Source organism: Halichoerus grypus, chromosome 8 (genome assembly GCF_964656455.1).
Source record: "Halichoerus grypus chromosome 8, mHalGry1.hap1.1, whole genome shotgun sequence".
NCBI classification, from domain to species: Eukaryota; Metazoa; Chordata; class Mammalia; order Carnivora; family Phocidae; genus Halichoerus; species Halichoerus grypus.
Window position 1 is genome coordinate 68,639,743 of NC_135719.1, and position 22,100 is coordinate 68,661,842.

At 37.0% G+C, this 22,100-nt stretch overlaps 1 protein-coding gene across 3 annotated transcripts in view; it reads left to right on the top strand.

Annotated features, from left to right (window-relative positions):
• Window positions 1–22,100, top strand: part of UBR1 (ubiquitin protein ligase E3 component n-recognin 1) — a 148,979-nt gene that overhangs the window by 8,057 nt on the left and 118,822 nt on the right. For all 3 annotated transcript variants that reach the window (XM_078079463.1, XM_078079464.1, XM_078079465.1), the window contains exons 2-3: window positions 5,980–6,236; window positions 8,762–8,840. In XM_078079463.1, the coding sequence (XP_077935589.1) occupies window positions 5,980–6,236; window positions 8,762–8,840 (336 nt within the window). The remainder of the gene's footprint in view (window positions 1–5,979; window positions 6,237–8,761; window positions 8,841–22,100) is intronic.

Below are 22,100 nucleotides of genomic sequence, written 5' to 3' on the forward strand. Positions count from 1 at the left end.
CACAGACCTGTACCTCTGAAACAAATAATACATTATATGTTAAAAAAAAAAAAAAAGAAGAAGATAGCAGGAAGGGAAAAAGGAAGTGGGGGAAATCGGAGGGGGAGATGAACCATGAGAGACTATGGACTCTGAGAAACAAACTGAGGGTTCTAGAGGGGAGGGGGGTGGGGGGACGGGTTAGCCTGGTGATGGGTATTGAGGAGGGCACGTACTGCATGGAGCACTGGGTGTTATGCACAAACAATGAATCATGGAACACTACATCAAAAACTAATGATGTAACGTATGGTGATTAACATAACATAATAAAAAAAAATAAAAAATAAAAAAAATTCTTAATTTTATTCTTATCTGAAGTGGGTAAAAATATTAAAACAACCAAACAAATAAATAAGAAAATCAAGCCTACTCCAGGCACCAATAATTCCTGAACATGTCACCCAGTAAAATACATGCTGTGTAGTTTTTCTTATCTGGAAACAAAATTAAATCTTAGTTGAAAAAGATTTTTCATAGATGTGGCAGTCATCTAGGAAAAAGTCTTCATGAAAGAGTGAAATTATACTTTATCTCCTATAAGAATTCTATAGTTTTAGAAGGCTTAATGTCAATATTTGCTTTGTTCTCTCTAGCAAGAAATCCATAACATTCAGCAATGACTGAGAACTTTTTTTCTTCAAAGATTTTATTTATTTATTTATTTATTTATTTATTTATTTATTTAGAGAGAGCATGCAAGCAGGGGGGAGGGGCAGAGGGAGAGGGAGAGAATCTCAAGCAGACTCCTCACTGAGCACAGAGACTGATATGGGGCTTAATCCCAGAACCCTGAGATTATGACCTGAGCCGAAATCAAGAGTCAGACACTTAACCAATTGAGCCACCAAGGTGCCCCAAGAGAACTTTTGTTAAGTATTTGTGGTGGGCCTGTGGTGATACAGGGATTTGGAAGGCAGCGTTCCTCCCTTCAGGGAATTTATAGTCTGGGTGAAGAGGCTAGGTGTACACATACAAAGATAATTAATGTTATCTGACAGGGTATTGGTACTGAATGAGTACGTCCTTCAGTAAGTGCTGTATTGGAGTTACAGGGGAGAGAAATTTTCTTAGGCTGATCAGTGTAGTAGTCAGAGAGGAGTGCCTTGAGTTTGATGGACCTTAAGGAATAACTCCCAGCAGGGATGGAAGGATGGAGAGGTAGTGGTAAAATCACTGGAGAGAGCATTTAAGGCATCAATACCCAGACATTCTGCCCAAATCAACCAACAGTATAAAGATAACATTTTAAAATATTAGTTCACACAGGGACGCCTGGGTGACTCAGTTGGTTAAGCATCTGCTCAGGTCATGATCCCGGGGTTCTGGGATCGAGTCCCACATTGGGCTCCTTGTTCAGTGGGGAGCCTGCTTCTCCCTCTGCCTGCCGCTCCCCCTGCTTGTGCTCTCTCTCTCTGACAAATAAATAAGTAAAATCTTTTAAAAAAATAAGAGTAAGGGGCGCTTGGGTGTGTCAGTTGTTAAGCGTCTGCCTTTGGCTCAGGTCATGATCCCGGGGTCCTGGGATCGAGCCCCCCGTGGGGCTCCCTGCTCAGTGGGAAGCCTGTTTCTCCCTCCCTACTCCCCCTGCTTGTGTTCCCTCTCTCGCTGTCTCTCTCTCTGTCAAATAAATAAATAAAATCTTTTAAAAAAATAAGAATAAAATATTAGTTCACACCAAGACATGTAATGACAGAGATACAATTTAAGAATATTTAGTAGTACACAGGAATGTTAGGCAGATGTTAGTGAAGAGTCTTCATTTGGAGGAAAGAAATAAAAAGAAGACAAAACTATGTTTCTTGTATTGTTTTACGATTAAAATGAAATTGATTAGTTAAAAAAAGAAGATAGTAGGAAGGGAAAAATGAAGGGGGGGAAATCAGAGGGGGAGACAAACCATGAGACTATGGACTCTGAGAAACAAACTGAGGGTTTTAGAGGGGAGGGGGGTGGGGGGATGGGTTAGCCCGGTGATGGGTATTAAGGAGGGCACGTATTGAATGGAGTACTGGGTGTTATACGAAAACAATGAATCATGGAACACTACATCAAAAACTAATGATGTAATGTATGATGACTAACATAACATAATAAAATAAAATTTAAAAAAATGAAATTGGGGCGCCTGGGTGGCTCAGTCGTTAAGCGTCTGCCTTCGGCTCAGGTCATGATCCCAGGGTCCTGGGATCGAGCCCCGCATCGGGCTCCCTGCTCGGCTGGGAGGCTGCTTCTCCCTCTCCCACTCCCCCTGCTTGTGTTCTCTCTCTTGCTGTGTCTCTCTCTGTCAAAAAATAAATAAAATCTTAAAAAAAAAAAAAAGGTAAATTTAAAAGTACTGTGCACTTACATTTGGTTGAGTACAATGAGCACTGAACTCTAGGAGTTAGGATATCTAACTTCTGTTCCTGACTCTGATACCAATTGGTTATTCAGTCTTGGAAAAGACAATTTACTTCTCTCTGTGACTCATATTTTTCATCTATAAGATGCAAGACTTGAACCAGAAGATCCCTTAGGTTTTGGTGACTGTCAAATTTCTCATGTTCTTCAAAGTATTCTTCAAAAACTTGAAAAGAACTAATTCTGTGCCTTCCATAATTAGATAACACAGAAAAATTTTTTATTTGGTGTATAGCAGTAAACATACGGGATTTTTTTTTTATTTAGTGCTGTTTGGAGAAAAGAACCTTAGGTATACCATAGAACATTAGGTATTCTTTATTTCATAGTTACAGTTGTTGCTGGATTTGTGGAGGAAACAAGTTGTTGGTCTGTGCGTACCCTAGAAAAGTTGGGAGTTAGAATACTGGAAGGTATAGATGTTTTTTTTTAAGGTTTTAGTAAAATATTTTTAATTTTACAATTAAAAAATTCCCCCAAATATGGAAAATATCACTAAGAATATTATTCATATTAGGTAAGCAAATGTACACATTCTGTGAAAATATGCCAAACTCTCACTACCTACTGCTGTTAACATTTTGGTGTATATTCCTCCTGATTTTTTCCCCTCATATAAAATATTTAGCCACAGTGAGATTTTATACATACTGCTTCGTAACCTGCTTTACCAAACTGTGTATTATTAATGGCTTTCTGTATTAGTAAATAATCATCTTCAGTTTTGGTTCTTTTTTCTTTTTATTTTGAACTCATTTTAGACTTACAGAAAAGTTGTGAAAATAGCAGAAACAGTTCTCTTATATCCTTCACACCTGCATTCCCTAATGTTAGCATCTTACATAACCATAATATAATTATCAGGGACAGGAAATTAATATTGATAGTAACTAAACTATAGACCTTATTTGAATTATAATAGTTTTCCCACTGACATTAAATATTTTTCTGTTCCAGGATCCTATCTAGTATCTCACATTACATTTAGTTATTTCTCCTTTGTTGCCTCTGGTCTCTAATAGGGTCTTATTTTCTTCATAGTCTTTTCAAGTTTATAACAGTGTCTTGTTCTTGCCTTGTTTTTCATGACCTTGACATTTTTCAACAATATTGAAAAATTATTTTGTAGAATGTTCCTCAGTTTGGATTGATGTTTTCTCATGATTATAATGAGGCTATGCATTTTTGGCAAAAATAACACAAAAGTGATACCATAGCCTTCTCAGTGTATCATATTCAGGGATTTTTGGTATCATTATTCTTATAACTGGTGATACTTATGTTAATCACTTGGTTAAGTTGATATCTGCAGGGTTTCTCTACTTTAAACTTTTTACCTTTTCCCTTATAGTTAATAAGTATCTTCAGGGAGATATTTTGAGACTATTTGGCATCACTTTTCTTTTTAAGGTTTTTTATTTTTAAGTAATCTCTACACCCCATATGGGGCTCAAACTTACAACCCTGAGATCAGGAGTCACATGCTCCACCGACTGAGCCACTCGGGTACCCCAGTGACTCTCCTTTTTATCTTTTAAGCTATGTACTTTGAAATTTGCTTTTAAAATTTACATAAATTAAATAACTTTTTATTATACAATTCTGTGAGTTTTGATATTTGCCAGTTGTGTAACCATCATCATAATACAGGTATGGAACAATTCCATTGCACTCCAAAATTCCCTCACTTCAGGGGCGCCTTGTGTGGCTCAGTCGGTTAAGCGTCTGCTTTCAGCTCAGGTCATGATCTCAGGGTCCTAGGATCAAGCCCCGTGTTGGGCTCCCTGCTTAGCAGGGGAGTCTGCTTCTCCCTCTGCACCTCCCGCCGTTCCTGCTCTCTCAAATTAATAAATAAAATCTTAAAAAAAAAATTTCCTCACTTCTACTTTGTAGTAAACCCCTGGCAACCACTGTGCAATCCTCCGTCTTGCTAGTAGTTTTGCCTTTTCCAGAATGTCATATAAATGGAATCATACAGTACATAGCCTTCAAAATTTTAAATTATTTTTTTAGAATATAACTTTGATGTGAACAAATACAAAACTATGTATAAATGCTAGTTTTTACATAACTATGAGACAAACATGAAATACCATAGCTAACCCATTTCAAATGAATAATATTAATTTAATTAGAAGGATGTTAAGTGTAACTAAATTGTCAGTGTTGGGTTGATAGTAGAGATCTGTGCACTCAACCTTCTGTTTCCCTTACCTCTGTTCATTTAAGCTTGCTGTTACTGAGTGCCATTGAAAATTGGTCAGGCTGGGCTGGTAATCATACCTCACATTTAAGCCCAAATGAGTAATCCCCAAATGTCTTTTTTTAACAGGGCATTTCTTGATACTTGGAAAGCTGTCTTGTTTGAAGATAAGAGTGGAATGGTGGTGTTCTTGAAACCTGCATATAGTGTCTATGAAATCCCATGATGGGAATCAGGAATTTGGCACAGAGATGAGCTCTGCTCAGTTCACACAGATGCTGTCACTATGAACATGTCCCCAATTGCTAAGAGGCAGTACATAGCCTTTTGAGTTAGACTGCTTTTACAATAATAGATTTTGATGTTGCATGAATTGATAACTTACTCTTTTTATTGCTGAGCAGTATTCCATGGTTTGGCTGTAACACAGTTCCTAATTCACCAGTTGAAGGACAATTGGGTTATTTCTGGGTTTTGGCAATTTAAAGCTGCTGTAACATTCGTCTTTACTTTTTTGTGTGAACATAAGTTTTCATTTCTTAGGTAGATTCTTAAGAGTTTGATTGCTGGGTCATAAGGTAATATATGTTTAACTATAAGGAAACTACCAAACTCTTTTATAAAGTGGCTATACCATTTTCAGTTCCTACCAGCATTTTCCTTTTCCAGTTTTCTGGATCCTGTTGATATTGTTAGTTTTATATTTTATTTTTTATCTACACCTTAATATAATAGGTTGTGTAGGGGTATCTCACTGTCATTTTAATTTGCATTTCTCTAATGACTAATGATGTTGAACATGTTTTCGTGTACAAATAAGCCATCTGAAATCGTTTCTTTTAAAGAGCAGAAGGGTTTAGGTGTACTTTTGATGAGTCTAATTTACCCATTTTCTTTTATGTTCAGTGCTTTTGGCATTCTAAAAACTCTTTTGCACTCATTCATTTTTATCTCTCAGTAAATGTTATGGTTCCTTAAAACAATTAAACTAAGACTGGGGAATGTTTTGTCTGTACAGCACCTGACTGGTCATAGAATTGTCTTCACAGACCAGGAGTTGCCCATTCCAAGAGGGAAGGGTAATTCTCATCCAATACAGCTGCTCTTTTTTTTCCAGGTATATGTGGTATGTGGGCAACCACTTATTTCCAAAGCTATTTTTTTTTTAATTACCCACTTTCCTTTTACCACTTTCCTTTTGTATTGGTGAGGGATACGATAATATATTGTAAATCACTTTCTCTGAAGTTACAGAATTATGCCAATATTTGTCCCCCTACATCTTCAAGAGGAAACTTGTAACAAAGTCTAATTTTTGTTTTCTTTTCTTTCAGTGGTGGGATCAGCAAGTTGATTTTTATACTACTTTCTTGCACCATTTGGCACAATTGGTGCCAGAAATTTATTCTGCTGAAATGGACCCAGATTTGGAAAAGCAGGAGGAGAGCATACAAATATCCATATTCACTCCACTGGAATGGTACTTATTTGGAGAAGATCCAGATATTTGCTTAGAGAAATTGAAACACAGTGGAGCATTTCAACTCTGTGGGAAGGTTTTCAAAAGTGGAGAGACAACATATTCTTGTAGGTAAGAATTAGAAATTTTCAGGATTGGTTATAATTTCAATTTTGGTATTTTATACTTATTTATGATGTATTTTATTTTGTGTATTACTATTTATAATATACTTAATCATACTTAATTTCCTTTTATTATGCACTTATAAATCTGTTTTTGCTTGTATAGCTTGTTTGTGAATATATGACTTAAACAGTTGTCTCACTTTTCTGTTCTCTAAAAGTATTTAAGAGATGGACTTTTGCCTTGTTTATAATATAGTCCACATACTCTTATCTGAAACCCTAGGGCCAGGTGTATTTCAGAGTTCTAAACACTTTTCCAGGAGTGTCAGGGCAGGATCCTATCATCAAACATAGCATTTCTGTAAGAAATCTATGAATATTCACAGCAAGTGGTATAAATAAAGTCTGTAGTCTTATGTCATTTCAGGTCAGTTTTTGCTACCAAGTGAGATTTGGTGTCAAGGGATTGTGGACCTGTAGGGACAGTTGAAATTCAGTTGAGTAGAAAAAGCCATTGGTAGGAAACTGGAAGCAGCTTTAGGCTTTTTATCCTTTGTAAGAGCGGTGTTTTTTTTTTTTAAAGATTTTTTATTTATTTGACAGAGAGAGACACAGCGAGAGCAGGAACACAAGCAGGGGGAGTGAGAGAGGGAGAAGCAGGCTTCCCGCCAAGCAGGGAGCCCGATGTGGGACTCGATCCCAGGACCCTTTGATCATGACCTGAGCCGAAGGCAGACGCTTAACGACTGAGCCACCCAGGTGCCCAAGAGTAGTTGTTTTAAACATCAGGGAGCACACGGAACGTTTTTATTCCCTACTTCTGCCTGACGTTTTTCATCTTTTAGATCTTAGCTGCACTCTAGTTTTAGTGGGGTTTTTTTCCCCCTTTACTAGAGGTAGTTCAGGTTAGGAGTGAATTTTTAGACTTTATAAATTCAGAGAATTGTTTTTGGCTTCACTATAATTCTAGGTTTGACTGGTTTACATATAGGTTTTTTTTTTTTTTTAAGATTTTATTTATGGGGCGCCTGGGTGGCTCAGACATTAAGCGTCTGCCTTCAGCTCAGGTCATGATCCCAGGGTCCTGGGATCGAGCCCCGCATCGGGCTCCCTGCTCAGCGGGAAGCCTGCTCCTCCCTCTCCCATTCCCCCTGCTTGTGTTCCTCCTCTTCCTGTCTCTCTCTCTGTCAAATAAAATCTTAAAAAAAAAAAAAATTTTATTTATTTATTTGACAGAGAGAGACACAGCAAGAGAGGGAACTCAAGCAGGGGGAGCGGGAGAGGGAGAAGCAGGCTCCCCATGGAGCAGGGAGCCCGATGCTGGGCTTGATCCCAGGACCCCGGGATCATGACCCGAGCCGAAGGCAGATGCTCAACGACTGAGCCACCCAGGCGCCCCTGGTTTACATATAGTTAACAGTTGTTTAGAAGATAGTATCTTTATCCTGTTCTTTTCTCAGGAAAAAAGGCAGCTTTTGTATTTTGTGTACTATTTTGCTACATAGGTAGTAAGGTTTATTTATCTTCTTTATATATATTTTAGCTGAAGCCCAATCAGTTTCAGCTAAAACATAATAGACATTTGCAGATCTCACTTCTCCAAAAGTGTCATGGAGACATTTTAAATTGTCACAACTGGGGCAATGGTACTAGCATCTAGTGGGTAGAGGACAGGGTTGCTGCTGAAGCATCCTGCAGCACGGGACAGTCTCCTCTATCCGCAATAAGTAATTACCCAGTTCAGAATGTCAGTACTGCTGAGGTTGAGAAATTCTGCTCTAAATAGGTCGGTAGATCATACATATTTTCAAGAGTATAGTTAGGCAATCTTTATTTCCTAATAGCCTTTAAAATCATTTTTTAACTTGCCAATTCCATCTCTTTGACCCTTCTAAATCAGATATTTTAAAAATTGATTTTGAACTTTTCACCAATTTATGTTGCTCTTAATGTTTTCCTGAAAAAGTTAAATAAGATAGTGACTTTTAAGAGTTATTATTAGGGAAGAGATTAAGAGAGATTGAATTTTTTTTGTTCATTCAATAAATATTAACTGAATACCTACCATGTGCCCGGCACTATTCTAGGTACTTAGGACATAACAATATACAAAATAAAGAAACATTCCTGCCCTTATGCTGCTTACATTCTAATGAATTTTGTCTTTATCCAAGCCTCATTTACCGATGAACAGTCAGTGTTGGTGAAAATATGTTTATAAATGCAGGAGGGTAAGATGATGACAGGTAATGGAAAAAACAGCTAATCATTTGTTACAAAACTAATTTTAATATGCAACTTAGCAGTCTGAAATCAGGTAGAAGCTCAAAGTAACGAGGATGATTTAAGAAGCAAAACCAAACCTAGGTATTCAAATATGGCTAAAATTATTTGGAATTTAGTTTTTGAGACATTTTCATATTCAGCTTGTGCACCATACAGGAAACTCATTCACATTATATTATAGTCATACCTTAAACATCATTGGCATCCTCTAAATTTTGGAATCTAATTTTTAATCTTTTTCAGAGACTGTGCAATTGACCCAACATGTGTACTCTGTATGGACTGCTTCCAGAATAGTGTTCATAAAAATCATCGTTACAAGGTATGGAAATAGATCCATAAAATCTCTAAATTAGCAGGAACCTGGTGGCCATCTAGTCCAAATTCCTACCAGTACTTGAATTCCTTCTGCAGTAGCTCTGATACATGAACATTTAGCTTTGGTTAAATAACACGATAGGAGAGCTACTACCTCAAGAGGCAGCGCTTTGTAAATTTTTTGTGAGATACATCATTTTTATACAAAAGACTGTATAAGGCATATGAAGAACTTAGAGAATAACTATGAAGCGAACATCTGTGTAACCACTACTTAGGTCAAGAATAGGCATTGTCAGCTCTCAGAGGCCTCCTGTTTATCCCTTCTAGATCACAGTCTTTCTCTCTCCCGTTGGATAGCTTTTCTCCTGTGTTGTGTGATAATGGTTTTCTTGATTTCTCTTTTAGTTTATCACCCAAATCACACTGAATAGTTTTATCTGTTTTTGAGCTTTATATAGATGGAGTCATGCTGTATCTTTTACTTGCTGAGTAGCTTCTTTCACTCAGTATTATGTTTAATAGCTGTAGTTTGTCCATTGATCTTATAGTGTTCAATAATCCATGTTGTCTTTATTCATTGTACTGTATATGTAGACAGTTTCTAGTTTGAGGCTGTTATGAACAGTTGTGCTGTGAACATTCTTATTTGTGTATTTTGGTACACATGTCCAGTAGTTTCTTTAAGGTATATATCTGGAATAGAATGCTGAGTTCTAGGGTATGTGAATCTTCAGTTATAATAAATAATGTCACATTGTTTTCCAAAGTGGTTATACTAATTTATAGTCTCTCCAGCAGTACATGGGAGTTCCCATTGCTGCACATTCTTGGAAGATTTGGTCTTGTCAGTCATTTTAATTTTAGCCAGTCTGGTGGGTATATAATAGTATCACATTGTGGTCTTAATTTTCCTAATTACTAATGAGGTTGAGGGCTTTTTCCTTACTTGTTACATTTTAGACAACTTTATTTTGAGCTGAAATGTATTTCTCAAATATTTGTATTGGTTGTATACTTTGTATACTCTGGACTTAGACAGATGTTATTGATGTTATTGATGGTTCTCTTTAATATCCTGTTAAACATTGTCTAAGGTCCTGTGTAAATGTATATAACATTTTGAAGTTATGTCTGTGTCTTCCATAGAGTTGAAAGCGCTATTCATGTTATGAGACTGGCCTCAACATTACCACTTCTATTTCAGGAGGTGATGGGCAAGAGATTATAGGTATTATTATTATTGTGCACAAGAATAAACAGATAGAGGAACCTATGATATAGTGTGGTTCAAATGTTTTCCCAAGATTGCAAAGCTAATCACTGATGAGATTTATAGAGTTAAGCATTTGTTAACTTTATTCCATATTTCCATATTTCCTCATCACCTCCATTAATTATAGTATTTCTTATGCTGGAGAACCAAAGAAAGAATGCCAGAAGTAGAGACAGGAGGAAGTTGTTAATTTCTTCTCATTTTTACTCTGGGAGACTAATAGGAAAAGATGCTAAAAGTCTTAAGACCAAAGTTTTCCAGTTCCTCAAATTTAAAGACTTCTAAGCTTATGCTTTCCAGGCTTTGGGATTTTGTGGGTCAGTACAATTTGCAAAAGCTTTGGCTGAGACATAGGGTTTTCAAATTTTTCTTTGGCCATGTAAGTTCAATTTTAATTTTAAAAAGGACACAAGGACAGCACCAAATATACCGGCCATTTCCTATCATTTTGTAAAGGAAAAGACATTTTAATTCCAAGAAAGTAGGATAATCCCAGAATAAAGACCAGTCCTTTAAATTGTATCCATGTAGCTCTGTGAAAGAGCTCGCTACATTTCTTCCTTTTCTGGTTTTTCTGTAGACTGGTAAAAACTTGTTTGTTAAATTTTGGGAACCTTTTCATCAAGCTACCTTTAAGTTTTTAAAGCTTACCAGTTTACATCACCACCACAAAGCACTCTTTTATGGAACATACTTAGGTTTACCATCTTGAGGTTCTGCAGAGTTCTTCTTACAGAAGAAGGTGCTTACATGGTTTACTCAGGAACCTTTGAGTCATCAGAAGGATGGGCTATTTTATGACTAATAAAAGATGATGTCTATAAGCTTTAAAAAATATTACCCATCACATGTGAGTGTGAAGGGACAGAACACTTTTGATGAGAGAATATATTGATAGAATCTCTCTGGAATACCTGTATGTGTGATGAAATTTTTAAAGAAAAGCATATGAATGACTAATAAGCATAATACAAGTGAGTAGTAACTTCCAGGGCAGGTAAGAGAATGGGACTCTGGATGATCACACAGGCAGTTTCAGCAGTATTCATATTCTCTTGGGTTGGGTGCTGGGTTCACGGGTGTTCATTTCATTGTTATACTTTGTAACTTACCTATACTCTGTGTATATTCTTTTGTATAATAAAACACTTCATAAAAGAAAAAAGCCATTAAAAAAAAAAAAAAGATTGGAAGAGGTAAGAAGGGATATGTGTTGCTCCAGAGAAGAGGAAGAAGAGTGTAATGACAGGGGACCGACGGAAGATTGGATACTATGTGAAGAAGACAGGACCAAGAAAAACTTTTAGTGGCAGAACAGTCCAAAACAACTTGAGAACAAGAAAATAACAAAGTTGAAATTTTGAACTGTTTGTTCTGCTGTGTGTAATGTGACTCTTTATGATCTCTAGGTTCTCCGTAGTTTATCCCTTAAGAAAACCTACAGTAAGATAAATAAGGTCTTAAGATCTAACGTACAATGTGGTGACTATAGTTGATAACGCTGTATTGTGTAGTTGAAATTTGTTAACAGAGTAGAACTTAGAAGCGCCTGGGTGGCTCAGTCATTAAGCGTCTGCCTTCAGCTCAAGTCATGATCCCAGGGTCCTGGGATTGAGCCCCACATCCAGCTCCCTGCTCAGCGGGAAGCCTGCTTCTCCTTCTCCCACTCCCTCTGCTTGTGTTCCCTCTCTCGCTGTCTCTCTCTCTGTCAAATAAATAAATAAGAACTTTAAAAAAAAAAAAAGAGTAGAACTTAAACGCTTGTGGACACATTAAAAAAAGTAGATATAAAAAAAAGAACATAATACAGTACTATTTTTTTAAAGATTTTATTTATTTATTTGAGAGAGAGAGAGTACAAGCTGGGGAGAGAGGCAGAGGGAGAGGGAGAAACAGACTTCCTGCTGAGCAGGGAGCCCGATGCGGGGCTCGATCCCAGGACCCTGGGATCATGACCTGAGCCTAAGGCAGACCCTTAATGACTGAACCACCCAGGTGCCCCAGTACTATTTTTTAAAAATAACCTGAAGCTAACCTCTGCATTTTCTCCTCAAAATAAACAAGCACCCACTGTTAAAGATTGTTTTTAAATAGATAAATGTTTCCTTTATCTAAAGCAAGGAAAGTGAGTTACAACAAACAATATATAGGCATACCTTATTTTATTGCACTTAATTGTGTTTTGCAGATACTGTGCTTTTTACAGTTGAAGGTTTGTGGCAAGCCTGTGGCAAGTCTGTTGGTACCATTTTTCCAACAGCGTTTGTTCACTCCATGTCTCTGTGTCACATTTTGGTAATTCTCGCAATATTTCAGACTTTTCATTATTATTTTATTTGTTATGGTGATCAGTGATCTTTGATATTACTATTGTAACTGTTTTGGGCTGTCACAAATTGCACCCATATAAGACAGCAAACTTAATTGATAAAGGTTGTGTGTGTTCTTACTGCTCCACTGACTGGCTATTCCCCTGTCTCTCTCACTCTCTTCAGGCCTCCCTATTCCCTGAGACTGAAATGTATTGAAATTATGCTAGTTAATAACCCTGCGATGGCCTCTAAGTGTTCAAGTGAGAGGAAGAGTCACACATCTTTCACTTTAAATCAAAAGCTAGAAATGATTAAGCTTAGTAGGGAAGGCATGGTGAAAGCTGAGTGAGGGCTGAAAGCCAGACCTCTTGTGCCAGTTAGCTAAGTTGTGAATGCAAAGGAAAAGTTCTTGAAGGAAATTAAAAGTGCTACTCCAGTGAACACATGAATGATTAGAAAGCAAAACAGCCTTATTGCTGATATGGAAAAAGTGTGAGGGGTCTGGATAGAAGGTCAAATCAACTACAATATTCCCTTACAGCAAAGCCTAATCTAGAGCAAGGCCATACCTCTCTTCAATTCTGTAAAGGCTGAGAGGGGTGAGGAAGCTACCGAAGAAAAGTTGGAAGCTAGCAGAGGTTGGTTCATGAGGTTTAAGGAAAGAAGCCATCTCCGTAACATAAAGTGCTAAAGTGCGAGATGAAGCAGCAAGTGCTGATGTAGAAGCTGCAGCAAGTTCTCCAGGAGATCTAGCTGAGATCATTAATGAAGGTGGCTCTACTCAACAACAGATCTTCAATGTAGACAAAACAGCCTTGTATTGGAAGAAGATGCCATCTAGGACTTTAATAGCCAGAGAGAAGTCATTGCCTGGCTTCAAAGCTTCAAAAGACATGCTGACTTTTTTGTTATGGGCTAATGCAACTGATGTCTTGAAGTTGAAGCCAGTGCTCATTTGCGTTTCTGAAAATCCTAAGGCCCTTAAGAATTACATGAAAACTAGTTTGCCTGTGCTCTATAAATGGAACAACAAAGCCTTGATGACAACATTTCTGTTTACAACATGGTTTACTGAATATTTTAAGCTCACTGATGAGACCTACTGCTCAGATAAAAGATTCTCTTCAAAATGTGACTGCTCACTGACAGTGCATCTGTTTACCCAAGAGCTCTGATGGAGATGTACAATAAGATTAATGTTGTTTTGATGCTAACAGAGCATCCATTCTGCAGCCTGTGGATCAAGGAGTCATTTCAATGTTCAAGCCTTATTTAAGAAATACATATCATAAAACTACACCTGCTGTAGATAGTAATTCCTCTGATGGGTCTGGGCAAAGTAAATTGAAAGGTTTATGGAAAGGATTCATCATTTTAGATACCATTAAGAACATTCATGATTCATGCAAAGAAGGAAAAAACATGAAAAGGAATTTGGAAGAAGTTGATTCCAACCTTCAAGGATGACTTTGAGGGGTTCAGGACTTCATTGGAGGAAAATAACTGCAGATGTGGTAAGAATAGCAAGAGAACTAAAGCTTGAAGACATGACTGAATTGCTGCAATCTATGATCAAGCTGTAATGGATGACGAGTTGCTTTTGATGGGTGAGCAGTGGTTTCTTGAGACAGTCTTCCTGGTGAAGACTGTTGAAATGACAACAGATTTAGAATATTCCATAAACATAGTTGATAAATTACTGGCAGGGTTTGAGAGGATTGACTTCAATTTTGAAAGAAGTTCAAGTGTAGATAAAATGCTATCAAGTAGCATTGCATGGAACAGAAGAATTGTTGATGAAAGAGTTCAGTCAATGTGGTATATATCCTTCATTGTTGTCTTATTTTAAGAAATTGCTACAGCCACCCCTTCTTCAGCAGCCACCATGCTGATCAGTCAGCAGCCATCAACATCAAGGCAAGACCCTCCACCCGCAAAAAGATTACCACTTACTGAAACCTTAGATGATGGTTAGCATTTTAAACAGTAAAGTATTTTTAAATTAAGGTATATACATCATTTTTTAGATATAATGACAATAATTTAGATACTTAATAGACTACAGTATAGTGTAAATGTAACTTTTATAAGTACTAGGAAACCAAAAAAGTCATTTGACTCACTTTATCATGCTATTTACTGTTTTTGAGTGGTCTGAAACTAAACCTGTATGATCTCCGAGGTATGCCTATATTCATACAATCATCCCCTTTAATCAGAAATAAATGTTTTCAAATGAAGCTTAAAAAGTTATGAAAGAAAAAAATTCTCATGGTATACTTTTATATGGAAAAAGCAAAATATATAAAATTATGCATTCAGTTTTTGGTGTTTCTTTTAAAACATTGTATATATAATACTTAACCATAATTTATTTTAATTGTTTATCTATTATTGGGGGAATGTAATTAGGATTGTTAATTTTTTTTTTATAGTAAGCAGTGTTGCTATAAACATCTTTTTTTTAATTAACATATAATGTATTATTTGTTTCAGGGGTACAGGTCTGTGATTCATCAGTCTTACACAGTTCATAGCACTCATCATAGCACATAGCCTCCCCAATGTCCATCACCCAGAACATCTTTTTTTTTTTTTTTAAAGATTAATCTATTTTAGAGAGCATGTGTGTGGGTGGTGGCAGGGGCAGAGGGAGATGGAGAGAATCTCAAGCTGACTCCACACTGAGCGTGGAGTGCAACCTGGGCTCAAACTCACCACCCTGAGATCATGACCCAAGCCAAAATCAAGATTCAGATGCTTAACCAACCAAGCCACCCAGGCACCCTGCTATAAATATCTTTATGTGTGAATCACTTATCTATTTGTAGGATTATTTCCTTAGGATAGGTTCTCAGAGGTGGAATTACTGGATTGAAAAATATGGACATTTCAGAAAATAGAAAGACAAGCCACAGATTAGGTGAAAGTCTGCAATACATGTATGTGATAAAGGACTGGTATCCAAAATGCACAAAATACTCTTAAACAGTAAGAAAATTAACAACCCAGTTAAAAAATGGGCAAAAGATCTGAAACAGACTTCACTAAGAAGATATATAAATGGCCAACGAGTACATGAAAAATGCTTAGCATCATCTGTTATTAAATTAATACAAGAATGAAGTACCACTACACACCTATTAGAATGGCCTATCCATGAGGATAGGAGCAACAGGAACTCTTAATTCATTCCTGGGGGAAATACAAAATGGTACAGCTACTTTGGAAAACATTTTGGCAGTTTCTTACAGAAGTAAACATACTGTAACCATATGATCCAGCAGTTGTGTTCCTTAATATTTACCCAAATAAATGTAAAACTTACACCCACACAAAAAACTGCACAGGAATGTTTATAGCAGGTTTTTTCACATTTACCAAAACTTGGAAGCAACCAAGATATCCATCAATAGATGAATAGATAAGCCACTTCGGTATACCAGTACAATGGAATTTTTTTTTTTAAGATTTATTTATTTATTTGAGAGACAGAATGAGATAGAGAGAGTATGAGACAGGGGAGGGTCAGAGGGAGAAGCAGACTCCCTGCTGAGCAGGGAGCCCAATGCGGGACTCGATCCTGGGACTCCAGGATCATGATCTGAGCTGAAGGCAGTCGCTTAACCAACTGAGCCACCCAGGTGCCCCTACAGTGGAATATTCTTCAGTGATAAAAAGAAATGAGCTACTAAGAGATGGCAGGACCGTAAATGCATGTTACAAAGTGAAAGAAGCTACTGTGAAAGACTAGATACTGTGTGGTTCTAGCTGTATCACATTCTGGGAAAGGCAACACTGTGGAGACTAAAAAGTTCAGGGCCTGGGGGATGGTGGTGGGAGGGATGGAGGAATGAATAGGTGGAGCACGGGGGATATTTAGGGTAGTAAAACTATTCTGTATGATACTGAAGTGGTATATACATGTCATTATTAATTTTTAGAACCAAAAAAGTGTACAACACAGAGAACCCTAATGTAAATTGTGGACTTCAGTTAATAATAATGTATCAAAAAATAATGTATCAACATTGACTCCTCAATTGCAACAAATATATCACTCTAATACAAGGTGTCAATAATAGGGGAAACTGGTCGGGGGAAGAAGGGGTATATGGGAACTTGGTATTTTCTGCTTAATTTTTCTTTAAACCTAAAACTGTTCTAAAAAACAAAGTCTGTTAATTTTTATGAATTTCAAAAGTTCTTAGTACATTTTGCCAAAGTGCTTCAGGAAAGAATTATACCAAATGTACAAGAGTGGTATAGAATCCCGCAGAACCTGCAGAAACCTTTAAATAGAAACCCTTTAAACTAAAACCCTTCAAACTGAATCCAACTTAAAAAAAATTTTTCCCCACTTCATTGAAAAGTATATTCCTGATTGTTCTAATGTTGTTTCTCGTTGCTTATTCTGGAATGGTGAATATGAAATACCCTTGCATTGCTACTTTGCCATCTTCCTGGATAAAAGGAACAGGCTGTTTGTTTTGCCATCATCCTTGCTGACAGGGCCAAGGTCATTGATTTGATAAGTAGATTAAATTACAGGAAGCCACGATCACAGTAATGTAGCTTTGATCAAACAACCAAAATAGTGGCTGAGTTCACCTAACCAGGGTCTTCTTGTATCTTGGAAACTGATACCAAAACCAGGTCTGCTTCTAACATTGGTGTCCTTTTATTGAACACATTCCAGAGTCAATTACAATAAGTCTGGAGAAGAAAACAAAGCCCACTATGAGTCTTCTTTTTCTTCTCCCTTTCCTGTGTAATGTTTCTACCTTCATTTACTAAATTGCAATGATATGTCTATGTGTCCTTCATCCCCATCTGACTGTAAACTCTCTAGGACAAGGCCCAGGTCTGACTTTACACCTCCTATGTCTTTCATAGTACCTGGGACATAGAGGCTTTCAACAAACGTCTCTTGAAATGAAGTGTTAAGGGGCGCCTGGGTGGTTCAGTCGTTAAGCATCTGCCTTCGACTCAGGTCATGATCTCAGGGTCCTGGGATCGAGCCCCACATCGGGCTCCCTGCTCGGCGGGAAGCCTGCTTCTCCCTCTCCCACTCCCTCTGCTTGTGTTCCCTCTCTCGCTGTGTCTCTCTCTGTCAAATAAATAAATAAAATCTTAAAAAAAAAAAAGAAAGAAATGAAGTGTTAGGATCAAGAAGACTAGATCATAGATAGAGCTGATATCTAACATTTAATTATAAAAATAACCATGAGGGTCTATTTTAACATCAGCCTGCTGTAATCCTACATGATGAGATTTATTCTTATATTGTCTTTGAAACACAACAGCACTAAAAAATAATTTACCCAGGGAATACAATAAAACTATCTTTTTAAAAATTCAAACAGTACAGAAAATATAAATAAAAATTATAGTTGCCATTCTGTCCCATTGTACTTTCTTTGTTAAACTAAATACAATTTAATGTATGTACATCCTTACAAATCTTTATGTATTTACAAACATGTACACACATTTATATGTTTAGGAGGGGTGTGTGTATGTGTGTATGTATATAGATGGGATCTTACTGTATATCCTATCTTGCAGTTTGTTTTCAACCTAACAGTATGTCATGGGGATAATTCTATGTTGATACATATAACAACAACTCCCCTGCCTTATTTAATTGTTGCATGTATTCCTTTGCGGGATTATATCATCATATATATATATATATATATATATATTTTAAAGATTTTATTTATTTATTTGACAGAGAGATACACAGCGAGAGAGGGAGCACAAGCAGGGGGAGTGGGAGAGGGAGAACCAGGCTTCCCGCGGAGCAGGGAGCCCGACGCGGGGCTCGATCCCAGGATCCCGGGATCACGACCTGAGCCGAAGGCAGATGCTTAACGACTGAGCCACCCAGGCACCCTATATCATTATATATTTAGCCCTCTCCTTTTTTTTAGACAATTATGTTTCCAGTTTTTCACTGATCAAAAATATTGGAGTATACACATATACCTTTGTTTTCATATGAACCGATGTATATATATATTCAAGAATGCCTGAGGCTAGATATTTAGAGATAGATTTTCTGGATTGAAGGGTGTATGCATTTAAAATTTTGTTAGATTTTTGCCAAATATTTTCCTTGAATTACCATGAGCTACATTCTCAGTAAAAGAATATGAAAATGGGAACACCTGGGTGGCTTAGTCGGTTACGGGTTTGTCTCAGGTCATGATCCTGGGGTCCCGGGATCGAGCCCCGTGTTGGGCACCCTGCTCAGGGGGAGTCTGCTTCTCCCTTTTCCTCTGCCCCTCACCCCCGCTTGTGTGCTCTCTCTCTTAAATAAATAAATAAAATCTTAAAAAAAAAAAAAAGAATATGAAAATGTTCTTTTTCCGCAACTGTCCCCAATCTTTAATTAGTCTTTTTTTACATTTTGCCATCTGTTAGATAGATTTCAGATTATTGAATAATGTCATTATTTTAATTTGCTTATCTGTAGTATTAACATCTTTTCGTATTTTAATTGTTTAATTTCTTCTATGTATTGTTTATTTCTTTACTCATTTTTCTATTGCCTTTTACTTACTGCTATGTTACATACTTTACAAATATTATCTTATTATGTTTGTCTTTTAAAAACTTGTTTTTGGGGCGCCTGTGTGGCTCAGTAGGTGGAGCATCTGCCTTCGGCTCAGGCCATGATCCCAGGGTCCTGGGATCGAGCCCCGCATGGGGCTCCCTGCTCAGCGGAAAGCCTGCTTCTCCCTTTCCCATTCCCTCTGCTTGTGTTCCCTCTCTCACTGTGTCTCTCTCTGTCAAATAAATAAATAAAATCTAAAAAAAAAAATTAAAAAAACCTTGTTTTTAAGTGTGATTTATTGAGATATAATTTATATAAAATGAAATCTACACTTAAAGTGTACAGTTTGAAGTTATTACAAACATTATACAGTTCAGTAGCCACCACCACAATCAAGACATGTTTTGACATCTGCCAGGTAGGTACCCTTTGCATTCAGTTGCCTTGCCTCCATACCCCTAGTTCCCGGCAGTCACTGAACTGTTTTCTGTCCCTATATTTTTGCCTTTTGAGAATGTCCTATAAATGAAATCATACAGTGTGTAGTGTTTCCTGTGTGGATTTTTTTCACTTAGCATAATGCCTTTGAAATCCTCTCATATATCAGCATTTTGTTCCTTTTATTGCCATTGTATGGATCTGCTACAATTTCTTTTCATCAGTTGGTGCACATTTGTTTCCAGCTTTTAAATAAAGCTTCTTTAAACATTCATGTACAAGTCTTTGTGTGGGGAAATGTTTGCATTTCTCCTGAGTAGCCTAGGAGTAGGATTGCTGAATCTTAAGTGTATATTTGATTTTATAAGATCTGTTTTCTACCTTTTAACTTGATCTATGCTATCATTTGTCTTGACGTTTTAAATATATATATATTGTTAAATTTGCCAGATTTTTTTAAGGCTTCTAGATTTTGTGCCTTGCTTCTATGCCATTCCCTATTCTAAGATTATGCTTTTACTTTTTTTTTTTTTTAAGATTTTATGTATTTATTTGACAGAGAGATAGAGCCAGAGGGCACAAGTGGGGAGAATGGCAGAGGGAGAGGGAGAAGCAGGCTCCCCGCTGAGCAGGGCACCCGACGCGGGGCTCAGTCCCAGGCCCCTGGGATCATGACCTGAGCTTAACCATCTGAGCCACCTAGGTGCCCCTAGTCTGTCAGTTTTAATGGTATCTTTGATTTCCTCTTAATACCTGTGTAATAGTTGATAATCTTATTTTCTCTTTCCCTTGTCCCAATTTTTAGTTGTAGCCCTTCTGATTGTTAGATCATATAATGTTTACGTTCTTCATCCATGTCCTTACTTTTGATTTGTATCTTAACTCTGCAATTAAATTTATAAAATGTTCACCATCTGTCCTTTTTCTGAGGTCTTCCTAGTCACCTCTTGGTCAGATGAAGCTCATCCTCTAAGGGTTGGTGAACTAGTTTGTGGGTCAGATCTGATTCACTGCCTGTTTCTGTATGGCCTGCAAGCTAAGTTTGTTTTTACATTTCTAGGTGGTTGGGGAAAAGATAAAGTAGTAATTTATGATACATGAAAATTATGTGAAATTAAAATTCCTATTTCATGAAAATTATATAAAATTAAAATTCTAGTGCCCATAAATCAAGTTTTATTGGAACATAACCTTGCTTGTGAATGTATTTATTATCTGTGGCTGTTTCTGCACTACAACAGTAGATTTGAGTAATTCAGCAGAGATTATATGACCCGAAAAGCCTAACATATTTACTATCTGTTCCTTTTTTTTTTTTTTTAAGTAGGGCTTGAACTCATGACCTTGAGATCAAGACCTGAGCTGAGATCCAGAGTCAGATGCTTAACTGACTGAGCATCCAGGCACCCCACTATCTGTTCCTTTATACATAAAGTTTGCTGATCTCTGTTCAAGTAGATTTCTCAGGAAGGGCTCATGTATACAGTATTCCCGATGTTCCAACATGTTCAAAATTGTATTTTATAGCTTGGTTGGAGATAACATCCTTGATTTGCATTTTCTTTCCTTGAAAACACAGCTCTGCTGTTGTCTTGTTTTATACGTTGTCATTGAAAAGTCTGATACCAGTCTAATTTTTTTTTTTTTATTAGAGAGAGAGAGATAACGAGAGAGGGATCAAAAGCAGGGGGAGTGGGAGAGGGAGAAGCAGGCTTCCCACTGAGCAAGGACCCCGATGCGGGGCTCGATCCCAGGACCCTGGGATCATGACCTGAGCTGAAGGCAGACGCTTAACAACTGAGCCACCCAGGCGCCCCACCAGTCTAATATTCTTATACTGTGTTATTTCATCTTTTTGCCAGAAAGCCTCAGGACATTTATCTTTAAAGTCTTAGAGTTTTAGTAGGATATACTTCAGAGTTGATCATATTAGGTGAGTTTTAGTTACTCATGGGTGCTTTCAGTGTGTAGATTCAGGTCTTCTTTTATTTTAGGAAATTTCCTTAGATTACAGTTTTAAGTATCAGCTCTGTTCCATTGTTCAGATTTTCTTCTTTGGTGACTCCAGTTAATGCCTGTTTTCTGTTGCAACCCCTTTCTCTCTGACCTTGTATTTCTTTAATTACCGCATTTTCATTTCTTGATTGTTTCTCCTGCTTTGTTTAATGTTATTTATTAATTTTTCATTTGAATGTATTGTCTTGGACACCTTGTAATTTAGAATTCATTTCTGATAGGATTTTCTAGTTCTCTTCTGTTTTTTTTTTTCCTGAGTTCAGTCAGGTCTCATTTATTCCTTTTTTGTCCACTTCTGTTCTTAGTTTATTTCTAATTAAAGCTGCTTTAATCTGATTAAGGGTTTTCATATCCCCCAAATGCTTGTTTGAGGCTATGTAATTAAGTTTGAAACATTAGATTACAGTTTTCTTCAGCTTTGTGATTGGGTTTTGGCTCTTACTGCATTTTTTGCCTTTCTTTTTTGGTAATAGTTCTGTATGAATATGGTCTACTTCTTTTTTATTTCATGGACAGTGTCCACAAGTGCTCTCTTCTATAAGTTTGGTCCTCTTCTGTGTAATTTCTTTTATAGATGATGTTGGTAGTAGAGGTGAGGTGAGGAGAGTGGCCTGTGTTGTTTCTCTCATTTCTGTAGGATCCTTAATTTTCCCTTTTTAT